Genomic DNA, 22,284 nt, shown 5'->3' on the forward strand with positions numbered 1-22,284 from the left:
GCACAATTTCCTCATGTTCCTAGAACCCCAGTGCTTTACAGTCACACTTTAAAAGTATAATTCTTTTGTTTCAAAAATACACATCACTTTAGCAACCCTGAAATTATCATCCTGCCCACCCGCTGAGCGACCACAAAACCGTTCCGGTGGCAGTGCTTTCGAAACCTGTGGTAGCTGACCTTTACCACACTTTATTATTACAGGGCTTTGAACTTCAGGAAGTAGAAGGACAAAAGGTAGTTCATCTCTTAGACATAAAACCAGAGTGTGACCAGGGCTCCAAAAACAATCAAGTTCTCTCTTCTCTCTGAGCTGGCTTGGAATCCTAACAACAGAATACCCCGTTCCACAGGCAGATCCAGACATCCCTTGAGAATTACTCAAATAAGGAACCTCTTACCAACTCAGGGGTCAAAGCCTCCATCGAAACCAAACTGCTGCTACTATCAACCAGAGCAAATGGCACTGCTCTACCAACTGGGCCTTCTGTGCAGACCTCCTACAGTTCAGAGTGGAACAAGGCTCGCAATAAAACGGTCTGCCTCCAGTAAATACCAAATGCATCACAAAGGAACAAGAAAAAAAATTATTCCATGTCGACTTACTTTTCACACAAAATAGTCTAGATGCTAGAATGTGAGCACAGGAAGGATCTTGACAGATTTTTTACTCTAGGAAGTTTTCAACAGAGTTCCAGGGTCTGGGAAAGATCCTTAAGTGCCTGGGGCATGGGTGGGGACACTACAACCCACAAGAGACGGAGAAGATGGGCCCTCATGCTTGTTTCAACCAGAGCAGTTTCACAGCCACCTATTTGTATTTTGCAGCTCCATTTCATGACATAAAAGGGTTTTACACCTGAAGTATTTAAACGACCAATCCACTTCAACTCCTGAGCGTTAGAGACAAAGAAGGATAAATGGAGATGTTCAGTAAGACCTGAGATGCTTTATACTAGAACCTAGACCTTGACTCCTAGTCTGGTGCTCTTACTGTCACCATGTATCGCTTATCCTAGCATAGACAAGAACACCTATGATCAGAAACGCCAATATAATTAATGCAGAGTGCAGAAAGAAATTCAACCAGCCATAACTAAAAATTCACATTCCAAACATGAAAAGCTACTTTAGTAAGCAAACAATTATAAGGTTTTTCACTAAAGACACTAAAACTGACACTTCGAGAAGTATCAAGGAACTCACAAACTGCTCCAAAAAGATGAAATGACCAAAGGTCAAAAAACCTGCAGAAAAATTCTTTATTCTAAATTGGCATAATGAAAAGAACTTAAACTCAAAAGGTGGGACCCTGGGTTCTACTCCCAACTTGGCCACAAGCATTTGTCACACAGATGTATAATCACGGATAAATTATTTAATTTGTTAGATGCTCTGTTTTCTATCTGCAAAATGAAAATGAACTGGATGATTTGACAGTCTTTTCTACACTAAAATTCTAAGATTCTAAGCATTTAAAAGATCATAGATTTGATAAGACTAACACAGACTATCAAAGACATTGTCTTAAAGTGTCACTACCATTTTAAATGAAAGTAGAAATTCTTTTTTGTAACAAGCCAAGACGATCAAAGTTCAAAACTCTAAAAGGAATAATAACATCGTATCTAAAACATACCTAAAATGTTTAAGCTGTTTCTAATGGCTCAGTTTCTGCCTTCCGCAATTAAGAGGAACCAGATTATGGCCATTGTCTGGGACAGATTTATTTCTAGTGTCAGCAGATTCTTTCACAGATTTATGTAGAACTGCTCTAAAGAGGGCAAGGGGGGAAAAAAGGTTCTTAGAAGTCGACTTGTTGAGCAAAAGAAAATATAACCCAAAACATGCATATTCTATTATAAAACTGATATAAAAGAAAGGTGAATTACAGGGAGAACTAGATAGCTAAGGTTTTGATGATACCATGATCTACTTTTCATCTAGCCAATGCTTACTAAGTACCTATTATGTGCCAGAGACAGGAGATACCATGAAAACAAAGTCCCTGCACTTATACACTAGTACGGAGAGACTAACAATAACCAAGTAACCAACAAGGTAATTTCTGATACTGATAGGGCTATGAAACAAACAAAAACCCTCCTAATGTTGTAGCGTTAGATGGGTAGAGATAACTTCACTGAAAAGATATTTTTGGATTAAGAACCAAAGGACAAAGGGGTGCCTGGGTAGCTCAGTCAGTTATGTGTCCAACTTCAGCTCAGGTCATGATCTCACAGCTTGTGGGTTTGAGCCCCGCATCGGGCTCTGTGCTGACAGCTCAGAGCCTGGAGCCTGCTTCAGATTCCATCTCCATCTCTCTCACTCTGCCCCTCCCATGCTCTCACACTGTCTCTTTCTCTCTCAAATATAAATAAACAGTAAAAAAACAAAGGACAAGAAGTCACCATAGAGCTTTATAGTAGAAGGGCTAGCAAGTGCAGGGCCCTATGCTGGACACAAGTCTGGGGGGTTGAGAAACAAAGTAAAGACCAGGACGGCTTTAGTGACGACCAAGGGAAAAGTACCAGGACAACACATCACAGAGTAGGCAAGGGCCAGACACGATAGTGACATGATATAATCTGCTTTATATATTTATGTATTTACTTATTATTTTGAAAGAGAGCACATAAGCATGCATGTGCAAGGGGGCGGGGGACAGAGGGAAAGAGAAATCTTAAGCAGGCTCCACACTCAGCACAGAAGCTGACAAGGGACTCGATCCCACAACCCTGGGTTCACGACCTCATCAGAAATCGAGTCTGACGCTTAACCAAATGAGCCACCCAGGTGCCCTGTGATTTGCATTTTTAAAAGACCACTCTGCTTGCTGTGTATGTATCAAAAGTCAAATCAAAATGTTCTCTGATACTGCCTTTCAAATGACAGTCTCCATGATTTCACCGTATCTAAGTCTAGGCTTACTTCATTTGTTCTTTCGGTACTTAACATAACATAAATAGCTTTGAAACTGCTGTAAGTGTGGAGCTGTACCTGAATATTTTAATTGTAGTTATATAAACATTGTGAGGCTGCAATAATCATTGCTCTCTCTTCCTCCATTTGCTTTTTCCTTTCTTTTATTTGCAAACTGTAGATTTTAATGGATGGATACTTCAAGTACGGTCACCTATTTCCTAAAGATGTTTTTTATACTTAAAAAAAAAATGCTCTACATATTATAAAGATCCAACTGGGCTTGTTAATTGGGTTAAAAGACCCTGAAGGGTAAGCCCTATATCTTACACAGGGTATAATAAAGTGCGAATAGCCCTAAGTAACAAAAGTGATGTATCGATGTGAGAATCATTCCACGAAAAAAAAAAACAAAACTGAACAATGTTCACGTGACTGCAGTTATGCCTGACAGTAAGTGCTGTAAAGTCCAATATAGGCAACACTCACCAGTGACACAACCACCAAGTCACAAAATCATAGTAGTAGTTCAGCATCAAAGTCCAAAAATGTAGAATACTACAAAGAAGCTCAGAGTGGCTTTATAAGAACAGGGAATCCCAAGTGTAAACAACAGTATGAATCCTACCTCTAACTAATAATGGACACTGACAGCTGACTTCAGGAAAGGCTTAAGGAAAGCAATTCAAATCAAGAATTCAAAACATGGGGCACCTGGGTGGCTCAGTTGAGCATCCGACTTGGGCTCAGGTCATGATCTCACGGTTTGTGGGTTCGAGCCCCGTGTCAAACTCTGTGCTGACAGCTCAGAGCCTAGAGCCTGCTTCGGATTCTGGGTCTCCCTCTCTCTGCCCCTCCCCCTCTCTGCCCCTCCCCCACTCGCACTCTGTGTGTATCTCTCTCTCTCTCTAAAAAATAAATGAGCATTAAAAAAAAAAAGAATTCAAAGCCTGGATAGATTTCATCTATCCCATCCATCCTTGAGGACTAGCTCTGGGGACTGATGTAAACATCTATATATAAAGTGTCAAATGTACCATCACATGACACAAAACTAACTTTTATCAGACAAGAAACCCTGTGGCATACCCAAAAGGACTCCAGCTTATCAGTAAACCTTTGGTAATCATAGATACAGCCACACAAATGTATCCAGAACTGAAAAAAATTCCTGTTTTCCACGAAGTAGCAAAATCACATGGATGGATAGAATTCTGACCTTGACGGCCCCACTAGAAGATATTTCCAAGCAGAGAACAGAAAATCTAGAAGCCATCCTGCACATGCTTTTTCTTGACACATAAAACTTAGGCAAAGTAAATGGCACAGGATTTCAGAGGTATCACTAGAAATCTTCCAAAGAAGCCTGATTCAGATTCTGTGTCTCCCTCTCTCTCCGCCCCTCCCCCACTCGCACTCTGTCTCTGTCTCTCAAAAATAAATAAACGTTAAAATTTAAAAAAAAAGAAATCTTCCAAAGAAAAAATGGGAAACGCAATTAAATAAGTTGTGCCTTCCTGCCCCTTATTATAGGCAAGACCCAGACCCAACTACTACTATACCACACATCCCATCACTTCCACCCTCCATTGCTGAGTGGCTCTGTACCACAACCTGGGAACAGTGGACATGATCCAACAGTGCAAACAAAAAGCTCTGGAAATAACCAAGATTTCTACACTTTTATTAGTCCTTCAAAAATGTATTTAATTCCACAAGACAAATGACCTGAACTGCTCAAAAATATCAATGCCATAAAGGACAAAACAAGGCAAGGGAACTGTTCTACATTAATAAAGATTAAAGAGACATGTCAACCAACTGAAATGCATGATTCTTGACTGGATACTGGACTGAAAATATAAGCTATAAAGAATATTTGGGAGGGGCGCCGGGGTGGCTCAGTCGGTTAAGCATCTGACTTCGCCTCAGGTCATGATCTCACTACTCGTGGGTTCGAGCCCCACATCAGGCTCTGCGCTGATAGGTCTGGAGCCTGCTCTGGATTCTGTGTCTCCCTCTCTCTCTGCCCCTCCCCTGCTCCTGCTGTCTCCGTCTCTCAAAAATAAATAAAATGTTGAAAAAAAATTTTTAAAGTAAAAAAAATAAAAAGAATATTTGGGGAAGTAGGGACAATTTGAATATGGATTACATATTAAATACTACTGTATCAATGTTAGTTTTCTTGACTGTGATAATAAAATTATGGTTATGTAGAATAATGAAGTACCAGTTCTGGCTAATACTTGCAAACAGTTTGGGGGGGGGGGGGAGGGGAAGGCATGCATATGTAGAGAGGGATAAAGCAAATGTGGTCAAGTTATAAAGACAAAACTCAGTTCTTACCCTCAAGGTGTTCATAGAAAAAGGTATTTCTCCTCCCAATATAGAAATATGCCATCAACATGCATATTTGTTATATATGCAATACAATCATAATTATACATACCTATGTACCATTATGTTATATACAACAATATATAATAGAAAAATGCCATTAACGAGCAATTGAAGATAACCTAAAGAAACACCAAAAAAGCTAGCATTTATTAAGGACTGGTTCTATAGCAGGGATGCAGACACTACCATAAAGAAGAGTTAAATCTGTCCCAGGTTATAAACCTAGGTTTTGAACTCAGGGCTCTGTCTCTACCAAGGCTCGGTTCCTGACCCTACATTATGCTGCCTCTTAACAAAAAAAAAAAAAAAAAAAAAAAAAGCCAAAATATTATAAATAATATAGAAACCAGCACAGACATGGAATATAAGATGCATCTGAAATATACATAAAGTATACATAAAGATCAAATTTTATGATAGCAGGTTATGTAACTGGTATTTGCTCAAGTGTTTAATTTGAATTAAAGAAAATAAGTCCATCAAGAAAATAAAACAAGGGGCGCCTGGGTGGCTCAGTCGATTGAGCGTCTGACTTCAGCTCAGGTCACAATCTCACAGCCCGTGAGTTCGAGCCCCACATCTGGCTCACTGCTGTCAGCGCAGAGCCCACTTCTGTCCTCTGTCCCCCTCTCTCTGCCCCTCCCCTGTTCACACTCTCTCAAAAATGAATAAACATTTAAAAAGGAAAGAAAAGGAAACTAAAAGGGAAAAGTCTGTATACAGACTATTGCAATTTATAACCACATTATGGACGCAGTAAAAGGGTCAGCATCAAATTTTCAGCTTCCTCAACAGGTCATCTTATGACTAAATCAGGTCAGCAAACTACAGCCCCAAGCCAAATCTGGCCCTCTCACAGTCTTTGAAAATAAAGTTTTATTGGAACACAGCCTGTCCATCCCTTTATGAATGGTCTATGGCTGCTTTATTGCTACAATGGCAGAGGTGAAGAACTACGATAGAGACAGTATGATCCCCAAAACCTAAAAGATTTATTATCTGGCGCTTTACAGAAAGTAGGTCAACCCCTGGTTTAAATGATAGCCATATAAGCTAGCCTCCTTAGTGCAGCAGGCAGCATGTCAGTCTCCTAAATGACAGCCATGTATATCACAAGTAATAGAAAAATAATTAGCCTGTTCATTTCAGCTCTATTTAAGCTTTATTATGAACTCTACCTGACTTAACTTCTCTTCCTTTGTAATTAGCGTCACTTAGAAAACACTAATGAGTTTTTGAATTTCCACAAGTATGTTCACACGTCAGTTATTTTCCATAGAGTAGGTCTTATTTTAGCTGCCCGGTAATTTATCTTTCACAATACTATTACAAACAAAACCCTAATTAAAGCACATTTGCAGTTATCCCCACACATACTTATCCCTCCATTGCACACAATCTGCAAAGACATAGACAAAGAAAAGATGAATACAGACAAAATAGCTGATAGGACTAAATAATTCCTAAAACCCTGTTCGCCCTAGAACATCTCAAGGTGCCATTTGGCACCAACAGAATCAGAATCACCTGCCTATTAGAAATGTAAATTGATGGGCCTCATATCAGACCTACCAGGTGACTTACACTAAAAGTTTAAGAACAGAGTTGCTATTACTTACCTTGAGTGTGAAAAGGCTGATTCGGCCGGGCAGTTTATAAAATAGCCCCTCTCCTCCTCTTGAATTGGAATGTAGCATGGCATTGAGACATGCAAGAGGGGATGTCCCACTGTGAAAACATACAAGGATGGATGAGGGCTATATAAATCTATATGCCTACTTACTCAAAGATCTAATACCCTCTAACTCGTTCTTAAACCAAGAAGAAAAGAGCAAGAAATATAGCAGAAAAGGGCCCATAACAATTCCACTTTGAAAGTAGTAAAACAGCAACGAATGAAGTTCCCATCAATCACACCCGGATAAGACATGTCATGTGATTCCCTTGTTCCACACCTGACACTTCCTTAGTGCCTTTTGACAATACCAACCAAGTTCTCAAGAGACTTAGAAAAAGCACACAATGACTGTTGAAGTTCAACGAGTCTTTTTAAAAAACACAGTACCCAGTATTTTTATTAAATTTTAATATTAATTAAAAAGAAATCTGTGTTTCCTTGCCTCTGTATTCCAACCTGTATGTATCATGCTCAGAAGCTGCCACATATTATCAACACAAAGACCACAGAATCAATGCCAGCATCCAAGAAAATAAGCATACCTTTTCATCCCCAGTTAAGTATTTTCTAATAAGCACACAAAAGAATATTTCATTTGCTTTTCCTCTATTCTCAAGGGGAAAGGATGGGTTTTATTCTACATCTACCCAGGAGCAATCACTTAAGTTGGAACATAAAAAGAAAAGTAAGTCAAATGGACTTGGTACCCAACAATGTTCAAACATTAAACCAAGAAAGATAAAAAGGGAAAAAGAATTATTAAGCTATCTCACAGTCCCTGCTACAACAGTTGCTTGCAAAACAATGATAACTGAGTTGGAGGCTACTTACTGAATCTTAAAATAGAACAGCTGTCAAAAACACAGACAAACGTCCATTATTAACACTAACAGAGTGTGGCACCTGCACGTTAGTGCTAGGGTTCACCTGAGCACCTTCTCTTCCCTCTCCCCAGTATGCAGAAAATATATAAAGATCTTAAGTAAAGCCTCTTAAGATTTTTCGGAACCAGAGGCCTTAATTTATGCAGTGTTAAAAATAAATTCTGAGTCTAAAAAAGCCATTTAAAAAAAAAACCTATTACTTATTCTGCTTTGGAACACACTGGATGCTAAAAAAAAAAAAAAATTCACCAAGAACCAATCTCTAAAAGGAACCTTGTGCAGAATCTGGAGTATCCGGTGGGTGTGCTAGCATCTCTGCTACGAGGGGGCGTGGCATGCCGGCAAAGTCCTTCAGCAGAACAGTGACTCCCACACACTAGACCTCTGTCTACAAATTACAGAGCTGCTCACTCATCACGAGCTACCATGACTGCTTCCCTAATTCCTATAAGAGCAAGGAGCAGAAACAATTTAAGGTTCTCAGTTCCATCTGTCCCAAAGGGACTAATTTACCTTCTATAGGTATAGTGGTCCAACAGCAGTGCAGACGGCAGCATGATGGGAAATAGCCCGTAAAAACAAAAATAAAGCACAATTATAACGCTACACAGTGCACAGGTACTATTTAAATGAATGTGATCTAGGTAATCCTGGTCTTCCCTCCCCACAAACTGTCAACTCGAGAAGATTTGAACTGATGACTGGAAAGTGAGGATCTTTTGACCCTAAAAGGTCAATTTCAAGCAGATAAAGCTGAACCAGCAAAAACATATGTTGTTTGTTCTGAGTCCCAAGAAGGGACACTGTTGTGCTCTCCTCTTTCATTTAAATTAAAAACAAAACAAACAAACAAACAAACAGGTTGGGGTGAGAGTGAAGAGAGAAAAGGATTAAAGACAGCTGCTGATTTGCATGCCTGCGACTCCTCTGGTTTCTAACTTGTTGCTGCTTTAGGAAAACTACATCACAGGAGACTAAAATCAAGGTCACTCTAAAATTTAGTACATTCCCTACGATAAATGGCTAGAATCAGTAGGGAGGAAAAAAAGGTCAGTGGCTGTTATAGTGATGAGACCACCCTTCTTTGATCCTAAAATAAAGGACTTCAGAGATATAGAAAGAAGGGCAGAAAAATACAGAAGGGAAAAAAAGAAGGAAGTTTTAAACAAGACAGAGCCTATCAGGGTCTGCCCCTTCTCTATTACTAAAATGCGCAATAGAGAATACAAAAGAAAATGTGCAGACTCCTTACACAAAGAACACATTCCGTGTCAAGATTTAAAGAAGAACAAGAAGAAAAGGGAAACTGCTACATCTCTAATGAAAACAAATGGATGTTCACCCACTCTCACCCTCCACTCAGAGGAGACACAGCCTGGGAGATAGTTCCATACCACGCCAGGCGTGGGGCAGGAGGGGGGGGGGGAGGAGGCATATGTGCACTTACTCATGTCCCTATGTATCTACAGAAAGACACAAGTCCTATGAAATCCTCATGCTGAGCAGCAAGAACAATACATTATTTAAGAAATGTTGGCTGCTATTGTTAAAAAAAAAAAAAAAAGAACAATACAAACCTCATTTCCTTTAGTCCTTCTGCTTCTATGACCTGCAGAATCTGTTTTGGTGTCATTGGAGCATCTGAGTAGTTTTCTAGTACCTGAAGAAGAAATACAAATGTTCTGATTGCAGTGTGTAATTTCCATTTATATCCATCAGTCTGTATCACTGGCTACAGTTCTGCTGTGAGATACCACTGCTGACAATTTAGTCCCTCCATAGTTAAAACTGCTTCAGGAACCAAATTACGTATGTATCTATCTAGTTGCTAAAAGTCACTGAAATTAGCATAAAGTCTAATTCTTAATTCTAAAAACACACATCTTCTTAGCATACATGCTCTGGTACGTGGGTGGGGCCTCAGCAACCCTGGTTACCGCCTAACCTCACGTTGTTCACATGACTAAACCACAGAATACGTAGGGCTATACAATAAATGACAAGACAGAAATACATTCAGATTTTCTTTCCCAAGGAAGTCTGTTTAGTAGCCGTATTTTTTTTTTTTATTTTTTTAATTTTTTTTTTTAATGTTTATTTATTTTTGAGACAGAGAGAGACAGAGCATGAGCAGGAAAGGGGCAGAGAGAGAGAGGGAGACACAGAATGCGAAGCAGGGTCCAGGCTCTGAGCTGTCAGCACAGAGCCCGACGCGGGGCTCGAACTCACGGAGTGTGAGATCATGACCTGAGCCGAAGTCCGACGCTTAACCGACTGAGCCACCCAGGCGCCCCTAGTAGCCGTATTTTTAAGCGATGGTTTTTGCCACTGTGTTGCGAAATCCTGGTGATAACTGCCACGGTACATTTTGCCATTTGGCAACATGATGCTCTGATTCTGCATGATGGGGGCAGGCAAAGCAATGGGAAACAGAGCATCCCATTTACGTTGGCATCATCTGCAACAGGGTCGTGGCAGCAGTTTCTTAGTGAGCAACCACATCTCTCTCACATGAAGGTGCAGGGAAGTTCTGGAAATGCTGTCCTTCTCGGGGAGAAAAAAGAGGCTGCCAGTAGCTTTGTACTGTCTCTACCAGTAGCTGCTGACGTAACTCCAAACCACACCAATACCTTGCAGTCACTTTAACAACTGTAACAACTAAGTACTACTTTGTCTCAAATAAAATGTAAAGCAAGCAGTCTGACAGGACTGTTGCTAAAGGTTCTCCCTATGGAAGAACATGAGCCCCCAGCGCTAATGGAAGTAAGTCATGCTTTGGAGAAGCAGGTGCTGAAATAAAGCCCCTATTTACCATGGTCCCATTGTTAACCTCTCTTTTCAATTTTTACATTCTCTTCGGGTAGCATTAGCACCTCTCGTAGCTTCAACTACTACCTATATTCTGCTAACTCCCAAATATTTACCTCTGGCCTGGGTTTCTCCCCCAGCTTCTGATTCAAACATTCAGGTCTGTACTGACATTCCCCCCTTGATCATCTGTTCTAATCTAACTGGCAACTCCAATTAATCGTGCCTCTTCCTCCATATCTCTGCCCTTGATTGACAACCTGTCTACTCACCTAATGCAGAAACCTAGGCAGCACTCCTACTCTCGCCTGTCCCCAGTTCCTTCCCTGACCCGATATACAGGCCCTTCACTAATACTCCCATAACCAGCCCCGCTTTCCTCAAATGCATTCTTCCTTCTCTGCCATCCTTCACTTAACAAATACACGAAATATTTACTTGTGCCAGGGACAATTCTAGGAATTCAACATAAACAAGACCAAATCCCAGCTACCTGCTATAGTCTGAGGTCAACCCTACAAAACAAACCTGCCCTCATCACTTTCCCACCTTAAACTCCTTCAAAAGCAACCTAATCATATACAGGAAAAGCTGAAGCTTCTGAAGAGTTCACCACCCCACTGGAAAAGCACAGGCTATATAGAACCAGATGGACCTGGATTCAAATTCTTGCCTGCTAAACTTGGGCACCTTATCTACCCAACTTGAGCCTAAATTCCCTCACTTGTGATGGAAGGATACTGATGTCTTCCTGTAAGAGTTGTTAAACAGATTAGAGATAATGGAAGTAAGTGCCTATGGTGCCTGGCACACGAGGTCCTCAGAATCCGGTGCCTGCCTGTCTCTCTACCTCACTGCCAAACTGATAATCCACAAGCTTCACGTTCCAACAACTGTGTGTAGTTCTACCCAATTCCCACACTCTCCACCCTGTGCACAAGCACATGTGCGAGCGCACACACACGACTGCTATTTCTTGTCACTAGCTCCTGCTAACATCATCTGTGATGGCCCTAACTTCCGCTCACCCTTCAAGATTCAGTTTGGAAAGCACCTTCCTCCAGGAAGCCTTCTCTGATCCCTGCCAAGCAGAGTTAAATGTCTGCTTTCAGTGTCCTCCTAGTCCACAACACATAATTTACCTTCCAAAGTAGGGCACTTGTGAGTGAAAGAGAGAAAGTAGTCATAATTATGCCTGGACAATAAGCATGAACCAGGATGTCTGTTTATCATTTGTACATCTACAATGGCACTTAGAGAGCAAGGAGTAAAATGCTACTCATGGGTCTAGACCTTCTCCACTCCCAGAAGACCATAAGCTCCTCAAAGGCAAACCTTACTCACCTCTGTATTCTAAGAACCTGACTAAGAGCCAAGTTAAGCAGTGCTGACTTGAACAAATCCACAACAAACCCTGGTTACAAGCTACTAATGCTCACTGCCACAAGTATCACCTCTTTGATACTAAATGTGAGTTGAGCTAGTCAATTTCTGTACCATAATTTTTTTTAAAAAAAGAAGCATGACTCTGAAAAATCAGTTACCAATTATTTAAGCAACAGTCAGGATGAGCCTGAGAATCCGAGAGAAAACAAAATCTCTAAAACGAAGTAACATCAAAAGATACAAAGTATTCACTTTTATTATAATTGTATATGCCTCCAGCTTTTAGTACAAGAACAATTCAGCAGTGTTCTATTCCTAGTCTCTTTCTAGCACACTTTAAAAAAAAAGTATCTCTTCTCCTACTTCAAAGAGAAAAAAAAAAAATGTTTGATGTAAGAATGGTCAGTCATGAATCAAAGTGAAAGATAAAGCGTACAATGAAGAGTGTCTCAAAGCCAGGGAGAATCCATTTAAGGACATTCAATTTAAAGGGAAACCCCCTTGGCTATTTCTCCCAAACAAATTGTTCCTAACAAGCAAGAGGATTTACACTATCCAACCCTCTAAAGTCTACCTCTTATAACTAGAAAAGACAATACTACAGAATGTTTCAAAGAGGAGTATCTACTTCTCAACAACATAATTAACATCTGCAAAAATCAATCTCTTGAGGTATACTACCCTACTGAACTTCTCCAGGAGTCTCTTCTTTCCTACCCAAATAGTTTTTAAAAGAGTTCCCAGTATCACTCTAGCCACGAATCTAATCAAGGTCAGGAGCAATATGAAACCGCCCCAAAGCAAGTGCCTCTGATTGCCATGGCAAGCAGTCCAAATTCACCTGTCCAAAGAGTAGATTTAATCAACCTCCCTACCCTTACAGCTTTCTCTAGTCAAGATGCTCTCTGTCCAGCATAAGCTCTCACAAACTCTCTAGCACTCCAGGTTGCAAAAATTTTCTTTACATGGGGAGAGAACGCTAAAAAGTTACCCCTCACCCACCAAGTGGTCCCATCCAAAGGGACAGAAAATTCTAACAGAAAAACAATACAGATATGCACAATTATGCACCCATGTTTCCAAAAGTCCTCTTTCACATGTTCAAGGGCACTACAAAGTAATTCCCATTCATATTATTCTTTAACGAAGAGCCATAAAACAAAAAGAGAACAAAAAGAGAAAGAACTCGGATAATCTGGCATGCAGTTGAGCCAATGGTAAAACAGAAACAGCAATCTGGATACTGGCGTTCAGATCACATCACAGTTAAGTTCGAGAACCTGAAGAGGCTTAACAGAATAGTGGACCCCAAGTTCCTGAAGTCTTTCATCTAGTAAGAGCCAACAGAGCTTTGAGACAAACTTTAAAATTCCATCAGAACATAAATAACACAGGATTTAAAGGTACTTTCACCTACCTCTAACAAGTAACTCTGGCAAGCAAATTTCCTCTTGGTGCCCAGAGTCATAAACACCTACATAACAGGGACTCGGGAGGAGAATTCCAATGAACACCCAAGAGTCAACCTCGAGGAGAAAGAGAGCAAGCACATCCTTTGGCTCTCCCCTACTCTCCTTCAGGCCTAAATTTGTTTCCAAGTGAAGCAACACTGGAGAAATCCTAAAATTTCCAAGAGATCTCAAAGCCAGCCACAGCTTTCAATTTTGACCGAATCAAAAAAATATTTAGGAACTTCAAAATCTCCAATTTTCATATGCCAAACCAAAACAAATGAACTGAAGCATGAAACTTGAGCACACAAACAACTGCTATTTCTGTTCACTGGGCAACAAGTGCCTGGGGAAGACAATCAGGAACACCAGTGAAAATTCTCTTATAAACCCAACAGCTTTAGTTCTTGTAAGTCAGTAACTGAGCTTCATACACCCCAGGTAAGAAGAAGGCGTACCTACCACAGACCTGTAACAACACTCAACACACAGCCATCTCTGTCTGCACACCTCTGAGGCAGGAACCTCACTTCCCAAAATAAAGCAAAAGACTAGAAGCTGAAGCTTCCTTCACCATCAAAAAGTCAATTATAGTAATTACGTATCAACTACAGGGTGCCAAGAGGAATGTATGCTATCCACACTATAACCCTGCTATGTGACACTTGAGGAAGTGACATCTCTGGGAGAAGTATGAACTATTACTATTGTCATCCGCAAGATTTTATGAGAACACGTCTCACAGTATCTTCGCTTTGTGGGTGCAAATCCAAAAGGAAGGTATTTCACTTACAAGTCCTCTGACGCTGTGAAAAAACTCACAACCCTCCTCACCAGGCAGCTTCCAACACTCAAATTCCAAACACTCTCTCCTTTGCTAAGTTCTCAGCGAGCAGTATCTTCAAACAGAGGTACTTGGTCTTTGTCCAACACTTCATGTCTACATGCACCAGTACGCTAAGGAGTGGACTCACACATACATTCTTTGCAAAGTAGAGGCACTCTGTGCACAGTGCCTATCTGGCTCCAGTCTGGCTTAGGAAGTAAAACACTCTAGTCAGCGTTTCTCAAAGTGCGGTCCGGGGCCACCTGCATTACAGGCAACACAGGAACCTGGTTAAAATGAAGACACTCAGACTCTACTCCGGAACCTCGGACTCAGAAGATCTTAAGTAGGGCCCTAGGACGAGCGTTCCTAAAAACCTCCCAGATGTCCAAGACGCTAAAGTTTGAGAACCACTACTCAAGGTTCCAGCAGGGAGTAAGCACTTGCTTCCCTCCATACACCTGGTTTAGATTGGGAAGGCTCAAAATGCCACTCGCGTCCTCAAAATTGGGGGTGTTTTCCCACCCCTGGAGTCAAACGCACCACCCCATTGCCCACCAGGAAGCGAGGGAGGAGCTTCCGACCCTTCCCGGAAACCTAACTCCCCCGACTGCGTAAACGAGGCTTCCCCAGACCCCCAGACGCTGCCAAATAGTGGGGGAGGGGAGGGAGGGGAGGCTGGGGCCCCGCCGCCCAGAGAGGGAGGAGTCGGCCCTGCCAGCTCGCCCCTCCGCAGGAATTTAAGGGGTGGGGGGAGCCGCAGAAAAAGGCGCCACATCCAACCGGCGGGGGACCTCTCCCCACCCAACGCGGGGCGGTGGGGGGGGGGGGGGGAGAGGGTCCCGTTCCTAGAGAATTGGTGGCCCCGCCCCCTCCTGCAGTGGGCAGGGCTTCGCCCCTCCCCCTCCCGGTGGAGGGGGCTCGGCGAGCCCACCCCCCGCGTCCCCCACTGAACCCCCTCGGCGACCCGCCTCACCAGGCGCGCGGCCTCGGCCCACGTGCGCTCCTTCTTCCTCTTCTGTTTGTCCTTCATCCTCTTCCTCCTCGGCGGCGGCGGCGGCGGCTCCACGCGGGACCTCCGGGCGGGGCGGGTGGCGGCGGCGCGGGGCTGGGGCACCGGCGGCGGCGGGGGGCGCGTGGCGGCGGCGGCGCGCGAGGACTCGGGTGCGGCCGGGCAGAGGGGGCGGGCGTGCGGGGACCGGCTGGCGCGAGACCCGGCGCGAGGGCGGCGATGGGGGAGGGGTGGCGGCGGCTCCACGCGCCCGCGCTGCGTCAGTCGCCCACGGCGGCGGCGGCGGCGGCGGCAGCAGCGGCGGCGGCGGCAGCCCCGCGATCGCTAAGGAATGCGGCGGCTCCGCATAACCACGGGGTCAGAGGTCACGGCTCCAGCCTCCGCTTTCCCGCTCTGCTGAGGGGCCGAGACAGGACTGCCGGCGGGGCGGGAAGGCGAGACGCGGCTTTCCCTTCGGCGCCCGGGTGTGTGCGTGTCTGCCGTGGGTGTGTGTGTGTGTGAGTGTGTGTGAAGAGTGAGGAGGGGGAGTGTGGGTTTTTTTTTTTTTTTGAACAAAAACAAACCGAAAAGGCGGCTGGGAATTGTAGTCCCGACTGCCTCTCTGGCCTCCCCGGCTCCGGAAGAATATGGCTGCATGAAGCGCTTGGACCACACTTCCCGGTGTACCTCTCGCGGCCCGTCTTTTCCGCCCTCCCCTCCCTTCCTCCGCCTCGCGCAAACCTCGGTAAAGAAGGGGGACGGGTAGTCGTTCGGGGAAGAGACTGGGCGGAGTCTCGCGAGGTGCGGGAACTGGATGCGAGCCTGAGGCATTCTGGGAGGCAATGCTGGGAAGGGGCGGTGGCTGGGCTCCCCTGCCACACTTAACCCCTTCGGCGCTTCTCGTCTCCGGGCCCCCGGGCGGTTAAGGGTGAGGATGGAGAACTGGTAGCTCGACTCCCAGGGCCCACTTTATGCCTCTCCCCGCCTAAACGGTTCTCACTGACACTTCAAAAAGATGACAAGGGGCAGGACTTTCCCTTTTGGTCCTTCCCTGAATGACTCACTGCCGCATAATAATGAGACAATGAGACACTCATACCAGTAAAACGGTTATTCCACGCTTGATGGACCTAAACAGTTCCCCATTTCCTCCTCTGCTCTCATGCCCCTAATGCCGCTATGTGTTTGCAGAAGCTATATTTGCAGAAGCTGCACCCGCAGCCTAGAATGTTACCACTTGGTGAACTTCGTGATAATGAGGGGTAAAGAACTTGGACTTTGGGGCCATACTGACCGCAATGCACTTGAGGCCTTCTTAGAGGCAGTACCCTGGAGAGAACACAGGCCCTGGAGTCAAAAGTAGACACTCCTACGCTGGAATTCTGGCTAGGTCACTCCCTGGGTATCGACCTAAAAGTAGGGGCTCAACCTCTCTGAGCTTCAAATTTTCTAATCTACAACATTAGTCTAATAATACCTCAGAGCACTATTGGGGTTAAAATGAGCATAAAACACAGGGCAGTTGGGAAGAAGGTGTGAAGGGAGACTTCCATGTAATTTGACTCCTAGCATAGAGCAAGTGTTTAATAATTAGTACACGCTGAGAGACAGTGGGCAATGTATGTAGCCTCTCTGAGCCTTGGTTGCTGAATATGAAATGAAATTTGGTTCAGAGTGCCCAGTACATAGGGTTTTTGTACCTGTTTGTCCGGAAACGTTCCTAAAATCAGTCCTAAACTGGATTAATGAGCAGCCAGGCCTTAAATATTAGGGAGGCGGGGTCAATGGCCACAATTTGAAAGGTTTCCCTGGGTAACGAAATAACCTTCCATCCCCTGATGTTAGCACATGGGAGAGCCGGTGCTAAGAGGCACCACAGAATTCAGTGCTCCTGCTTTAATGCTCCTCACACAGAAGACGTTCGTGTCCAATAAACGAAATACTGCAAAGGGAATAGACTATAGAAGGTGAAATGAAATCTCTCCCCTTCTTACTTCACCCCAAGAAGGGGACAAGGAAGAACAAACCCCTACCACCACCACCAAAAAATTGTTTGACCTGATTTTTTTTAACAAAGTTTTTTTTCATCTACAGCTGACACAGTAACCTTTGACAAGTCATTTGACTTGTTTCAAATGTTTTCTTCTTGAGTAGCCTCGCTCTCCTTTGATCTCCAAGGAGTAACTAGAGAAGATGCACTCTAAGATTTACATGTTTACGGGTGCCTGGGTGGCTCGGTTGAGCATCCGACTCTTGATATCAGCCCAGGTCATGGTGGTTCATGAGTTGAAACCCCCCTTCGGGCTCTGTGTGGACAGTGTGGAGCCTGCCTGGGATTCTCTCTCTCTCTCTCTCTCTCTCTCTCTCTCTCTCTCTCTCTCTCTTTTTCTCTGCTTCTCCCCTGCTCATGCTTTCTCTCTCTCTCTCAAAATAAATAAACTTTAAAAATCATTAAAAACATAAAATTTACATGTTTATCACAGGCCCTGTGGTAGGCAGAATAATGCCTTCCCCATCACACAGCCCCCAAACTCTCTATGCCCTGGTCCCGGGCCCCTGTGAATATGCTACATTCCACCACAAAATTGACTTTGAAGATAGAATTGAGGGCTGGAAAACAACAAGATTACCCCAGAGTATTTGGGTGAGTCCAGTGTAATCATACATACCCTTAAAAGCAGAAGAAGAAGGCAGAAGAGATGCTTTGGAAAGATGAGGCAGGAGAGGAATCAGATTTGAAGCTTGAGAGAACTCAAAACAGTGTTGCTGCCTTTAAAGGGGGCCATGAGCTAGGGAATGTAGGCAACCTCGAGAAGCTGAGAACAAGTCCTGCCAGCAAGTAACAGGACCTCAGTCCTATAAGGTCATGGAACAGAATTCTCACAACCTGAATAAGCTCGCAAGCAGTAACCCCCTCTTGCCAAGTCTGCAGAAAGGAATGTAGTCCTGCCAACATCTCAATTTTAGCTGTATCAGAGAACGAACCGAACCACACTATGCACGGACTTCTGGCCCACAGAAAGCATGAGATATAAATGAATGTTGTTTTAAGCCACTAAACCTGTGGTAACTTCTTACAGTGACAAAAAAAAAAAAAAAAAAAAAAAGCTAATACACTGGAAATGACTTTAATTCTTTCAGCCAATACTGACTGGCTCCACATTTCGGTCAAGCCACGGGGGGAATCCAGATGTGACTATTTCAAGGTCTCTGCCCTTACAGAATTAAACAGAAACTGATGGCATCATAGTTGAGTGTGAAAAGAGTACGTTCAGAGGACTGTATGAAATACTGTGTTGAAAATGGACGTGAGTCACTAAACCTTAAGTAGCTGTGATTTTTTTTTTTTTTAAAGCAAATGAGACTCACGTTTATTCTGTTGTCAGAAGCACCAAAAAACAACCTATACATTTTGGTTTTGGTGTGTGTGTTTTCCATTTTATAACAGTGCTTTTATTACAAATCAGCTTTTAAGTCAACACAGGTGCCACAGGGCAGTGTAAGATAAACAGGACTGTATTCAACCCTGCTCTGTTTGGGGATGAGTCACTGTTTTCAAACTGCACAGTTACAAGCAAAGCACACATTCAGGAATTTGAATAACACACAGCACCAGCAGACTCAGGAACTCCCAAAAGGACACCCCTGAACCCCACTGTGAGATAATGCATTGCCATGAGCTTTGGACATCAGCTGGCCTGGGTTTGAATCTTCTTTTACAGTTCCTCTCTAGCTGACTGGCTTTGGTCAAGTTCTGAAACTTCTCATTAACTCAAAAGGTGGAATTGGGATTAAATAGGATCTTTCTCTTTTTAAAAAAATTTTTTTTTAGTGTTTATTTACTCTTGAGAGAGAGACAGAGCATGAGGGAGGGAGGGGCAGAGAGAGAGGTAGACACAGAATCCGAAGCAGGCTCCAGGCTCTGAGCTGTCCGCACAGAGCCTGATGTGGGACTTGAACTCACACACCGCAAGATCATGACCTGAGCCCAAAGTCGGACACTTAACCGACTGAGCCACCCAGGTGCCCCTAAATAGGATCTTTCTAAAGTGAATTGCACACAGGAGAATCACTAAATGCCAGCTCTCTTTGCCTCACAAAAGCTTTAGAGTCTAAAGTATAAAAAGTGCCTCCTTTTTATTCTTCAGTGAACCAAGCTCTGGAACAGTTTTCCACTCAAACAAACGTTCTCTCCCAGTAATTCTGTCCCTATTTTCAAATGAAGTTGAGGTTCAGAGGTCAAATTACCTCTGCTAGGTTCCAGATGATTAAGTGAGACCCCATTTACTAGACTTCCAGAGGAACAGATGATCAGCAAATGTGTATCTCTCCTGGTTCCTCCCACATTTCACTTATTTGTATGATTTTTGGTTTACCGTCTGTATTCTTAGCGTCTTCTTGGGTCCATCATCACTCCCCCAACATCTGGCACAGTCTTGGCACATGGTAGGCACTCAGTCTGTTGAATAAACGACCTTACTCGATAATTACTTTATTGGACAAAATCCCTGAGGATTAATTTCCCACTGAACTGTTTCCCCTAAACAGTTATCTGGAATGTGCCAAGCAGAATTGGGAAAGACCCAGGCAAAATTTCACCCACACGTATTTATGCAAATTGTAAAGATCAGACTTCATGACCTCACTGGCATTTTTTAGGCACAGAATCTGCCCACATCATGGGCAGCCCTAACTCAGTTTACCTGCCATTCACCATCGTTCAAATCCACTCCTGTTTTTCAGTCTCCCATGAGGCTGAAAAAGGTGTTTAAATTCCATTTTATTCCACCAAAATGTTAATAATGGTTACTTCTGTGTTGTAAGACTGAGGTCAGATTTTGGTTTTCTTCCTTTTTTTTTTCCTACGAAGTATTACATTTTTTTAAGTGAAAAGTATTTTTTTAACTCAACCACAAAACAAAGCATTTAGATTATGGTGGCAGATGTAATGTTTTTCACTTCTTTATACTTGTCTGTATTTTCCAAATCTCCTAAAATGAATATGTGCTACTCATATACAAGTATGTTGAAAATATTAAAATGTTCATGCTCAACACCTTTATTTTTTTTTAATTTTTTAAAATGTTTGTTTATTTCTGAGAGAGAGAGAGAGAGAGAGAGTGTGTGTGTGTGTGTGTGTAAGCAGGGGAGGGGCAGAGAGAGAGGGAGACACAGAACCTGAAGCAGGCTCCAGGCTCTGAGCTGTCAGCACAAAGCCCAACACGGGGCTCAAACTCATGAATCAGACGCTTGACCAACTGAGCCACCCAGGCGCCCTGTGAGGGAACATCTTCAATAAAAATTCCTCCTTTAATTTTACTTTAAAAAGATTTGTGGGGAGCACCTGGGTGGCTCAGTCGGTTAAATGTCCAACTCTTGATTTTGGCTCAGGTCATGATCTCACAGTTCACAGGATCAAGCCTCATGTCAGGCTCTGCGCTGACAGCGTGGAACCTGCTTGGGATTTTCTCTCCCTCTCTCTCCGTCCCTGCCCTGCTCATGCTCTCTCTCTCTCTCAAAATAAATAAACTATAAAAAAACCAAAGTGGGACCCCCCCCCCAAATGGCCTCAAAGGATGATCTGACCTAGTTGTTTTTTGTTTTTTTTTTACCAGAATTGTGGGAAATATCAGCCACCTGCCAGATTCTTTAACCTTTTTAAGTGAAGATTTCAGGACCTCATTAAGGAGCCCATCCCAATTTTTAATCTCTCTTAATGCCAGAGAGCTATACTCCTTCCTACTATAAATCTTTCTGGTCTCCGTGTAAGTTTAAAGTGCATTTTAACACCAAAATTCTAAGAGTGGTGGTACTAATGTGATGATTGGTAGATGGCTTCTTCCTTTTCAATGTTTTCTAATGAAAACAGTTTACACCCTGCCCCAAATGGCTATTCTTCCTCCCCTTCTTCAATAATTGCTAATGTCTGTATGTGAAGTTGAGGGCTTAGATAAGTGGCTTTCACAGCCTTGGCTGTATCAGGGCCAATAAATCAAAGGAACTTTCTCAAAATCCCATAGTTAGCTGTGTTGGAGTCAAGACTTAGACTCAAACCCCTCATTCCAAACTCCTTCTAAGGCACTGGTAGCCAGCCTCCAAAACAGCCCCCAATGATTCCCAACCCTGATTATTCACATCCTTTTTAGTCCCCACTTGGAAGAGGGCTGAACTGTAGACCCAAAAGGATATTTGGAAATAACTGTATGATTTCTGAGGCTAGGTCATAAAAGACATGGCAACTTCCGCCTTATTCTCTTGGATTTCACCCCTGGGGGCAGCCAGCCACCATGTCATGAGGACACTCAGGCAGCCCCTATGGAGAGGTCCACATGGCAGTAACCCCAGACAAGCTTTCAGATGACTTCAGCCCTAGCCAACATCTTCTTGACTGCAACCTCATGAAAGATCCAGGGCCAGAATCGCCCGAATATGGTACTCCTGGATTCCTGACCCACAGAAACTGTATGAGATAATAAATACTTACTGTTTTAAGGCACTACGTATTGAGACAATTTGTTACACAGCAGTAGATAACTAATACAGACATAGTACCTTCCTTCTGAATGGTTCTTAAATTTTGTGAAGTCCACTGAAAAGCAGGGGACCCTCTTTCCAGATAAATTGTACGCAGACACAACAGCACTGGGCCTGACCCAGAGTGGGAGCTCTTAGGTTGTTGAATGGGCTCATTCAAGCAGGATTGGGTGCTAACACTGGTCTGCAGTGGAGGGGGAGCAAGAGAGGGGTGCAGAGTCATCCTGGATGCCCCCTTACCTATTTCTTCAGCAAGGCTTTCCCTGCTGCCCTAAACTCATGGAGTCTGATATACTCCCTATGCTTCTTTCAACTTATAATGGGGAAAAACAGAACTCATTCTTGACACTGATGATGACTTCTTCAGTGTCTGCTCCTGAATTAGACTGTAAGGCAGATGAGGTC

At 43.3% G+C, this 22,284-nt stretch overlaps 1 protein-coding gene across 5 annotated transcripts in view; it reads right to left on the bottom strand.

Moving 5' to 3' along the window:
• ASXL1 (ASXL transcriptional regulator 1) overlaps nucleotides 1-16,327 on the bottom strand; it is a 75,494-nt gene extending 59,167 nt beyond the window's left edge. Inside the window, exons 1-4 of one of the 5 annotated variants that reach the window (XM_042980653.1) lie at nucleotides 16,087-16,327; nucleotides 9,461-9,543; nucleotides 8,397-8,399; nucleotides 6,941-7,049 (exon numbers count right to left, since the gene is read on the bottom strand). In XM_042980653.1, the coding sequence (XP_042836587.1) occupies nucleotides 6,941-7,049; nucleotides 8,397-8,399; nucleotides 9,461-9,543; nucleotides 16,087-16,176 (285 nt within the window). In that variant the 5' untranslated portion in view covers nucleotides 16,177-16,327. Of the gene's footprint in view, nucleotides 1-6,940; nucleotides 7,050-8,396; nucleotides 8,400-9,460; nucleotides 9,544-13,494; nucleotides 14,497-15,330; nucleotides 15,430-16,086 lie in introns of those variants that run through there. The other 4 variants (XM_042980657.1, XM_042980655.1, XM_042980656.1 and 1 more) reach the window with 4 other exon arrangements.
• Between the last annotated feature and the right edge of the window lie 5,957 nt (nucleotides 16,328-22,284).

The sequence above is a fragment of the Panthera tigris genome, chromosome A3 (assembly GCF_018350195.1).
Source record: "Panthera tigris isolate Pti1 chromosome A3, P.tigris_Pti1_mat1.1, whole genome shotgun sequence".
Lineage (NCBI taxonomy): Eukaryota > Metazoa > Chordata > Mammalia > Carnivora > Felidae > Panthera > Panthera tigris.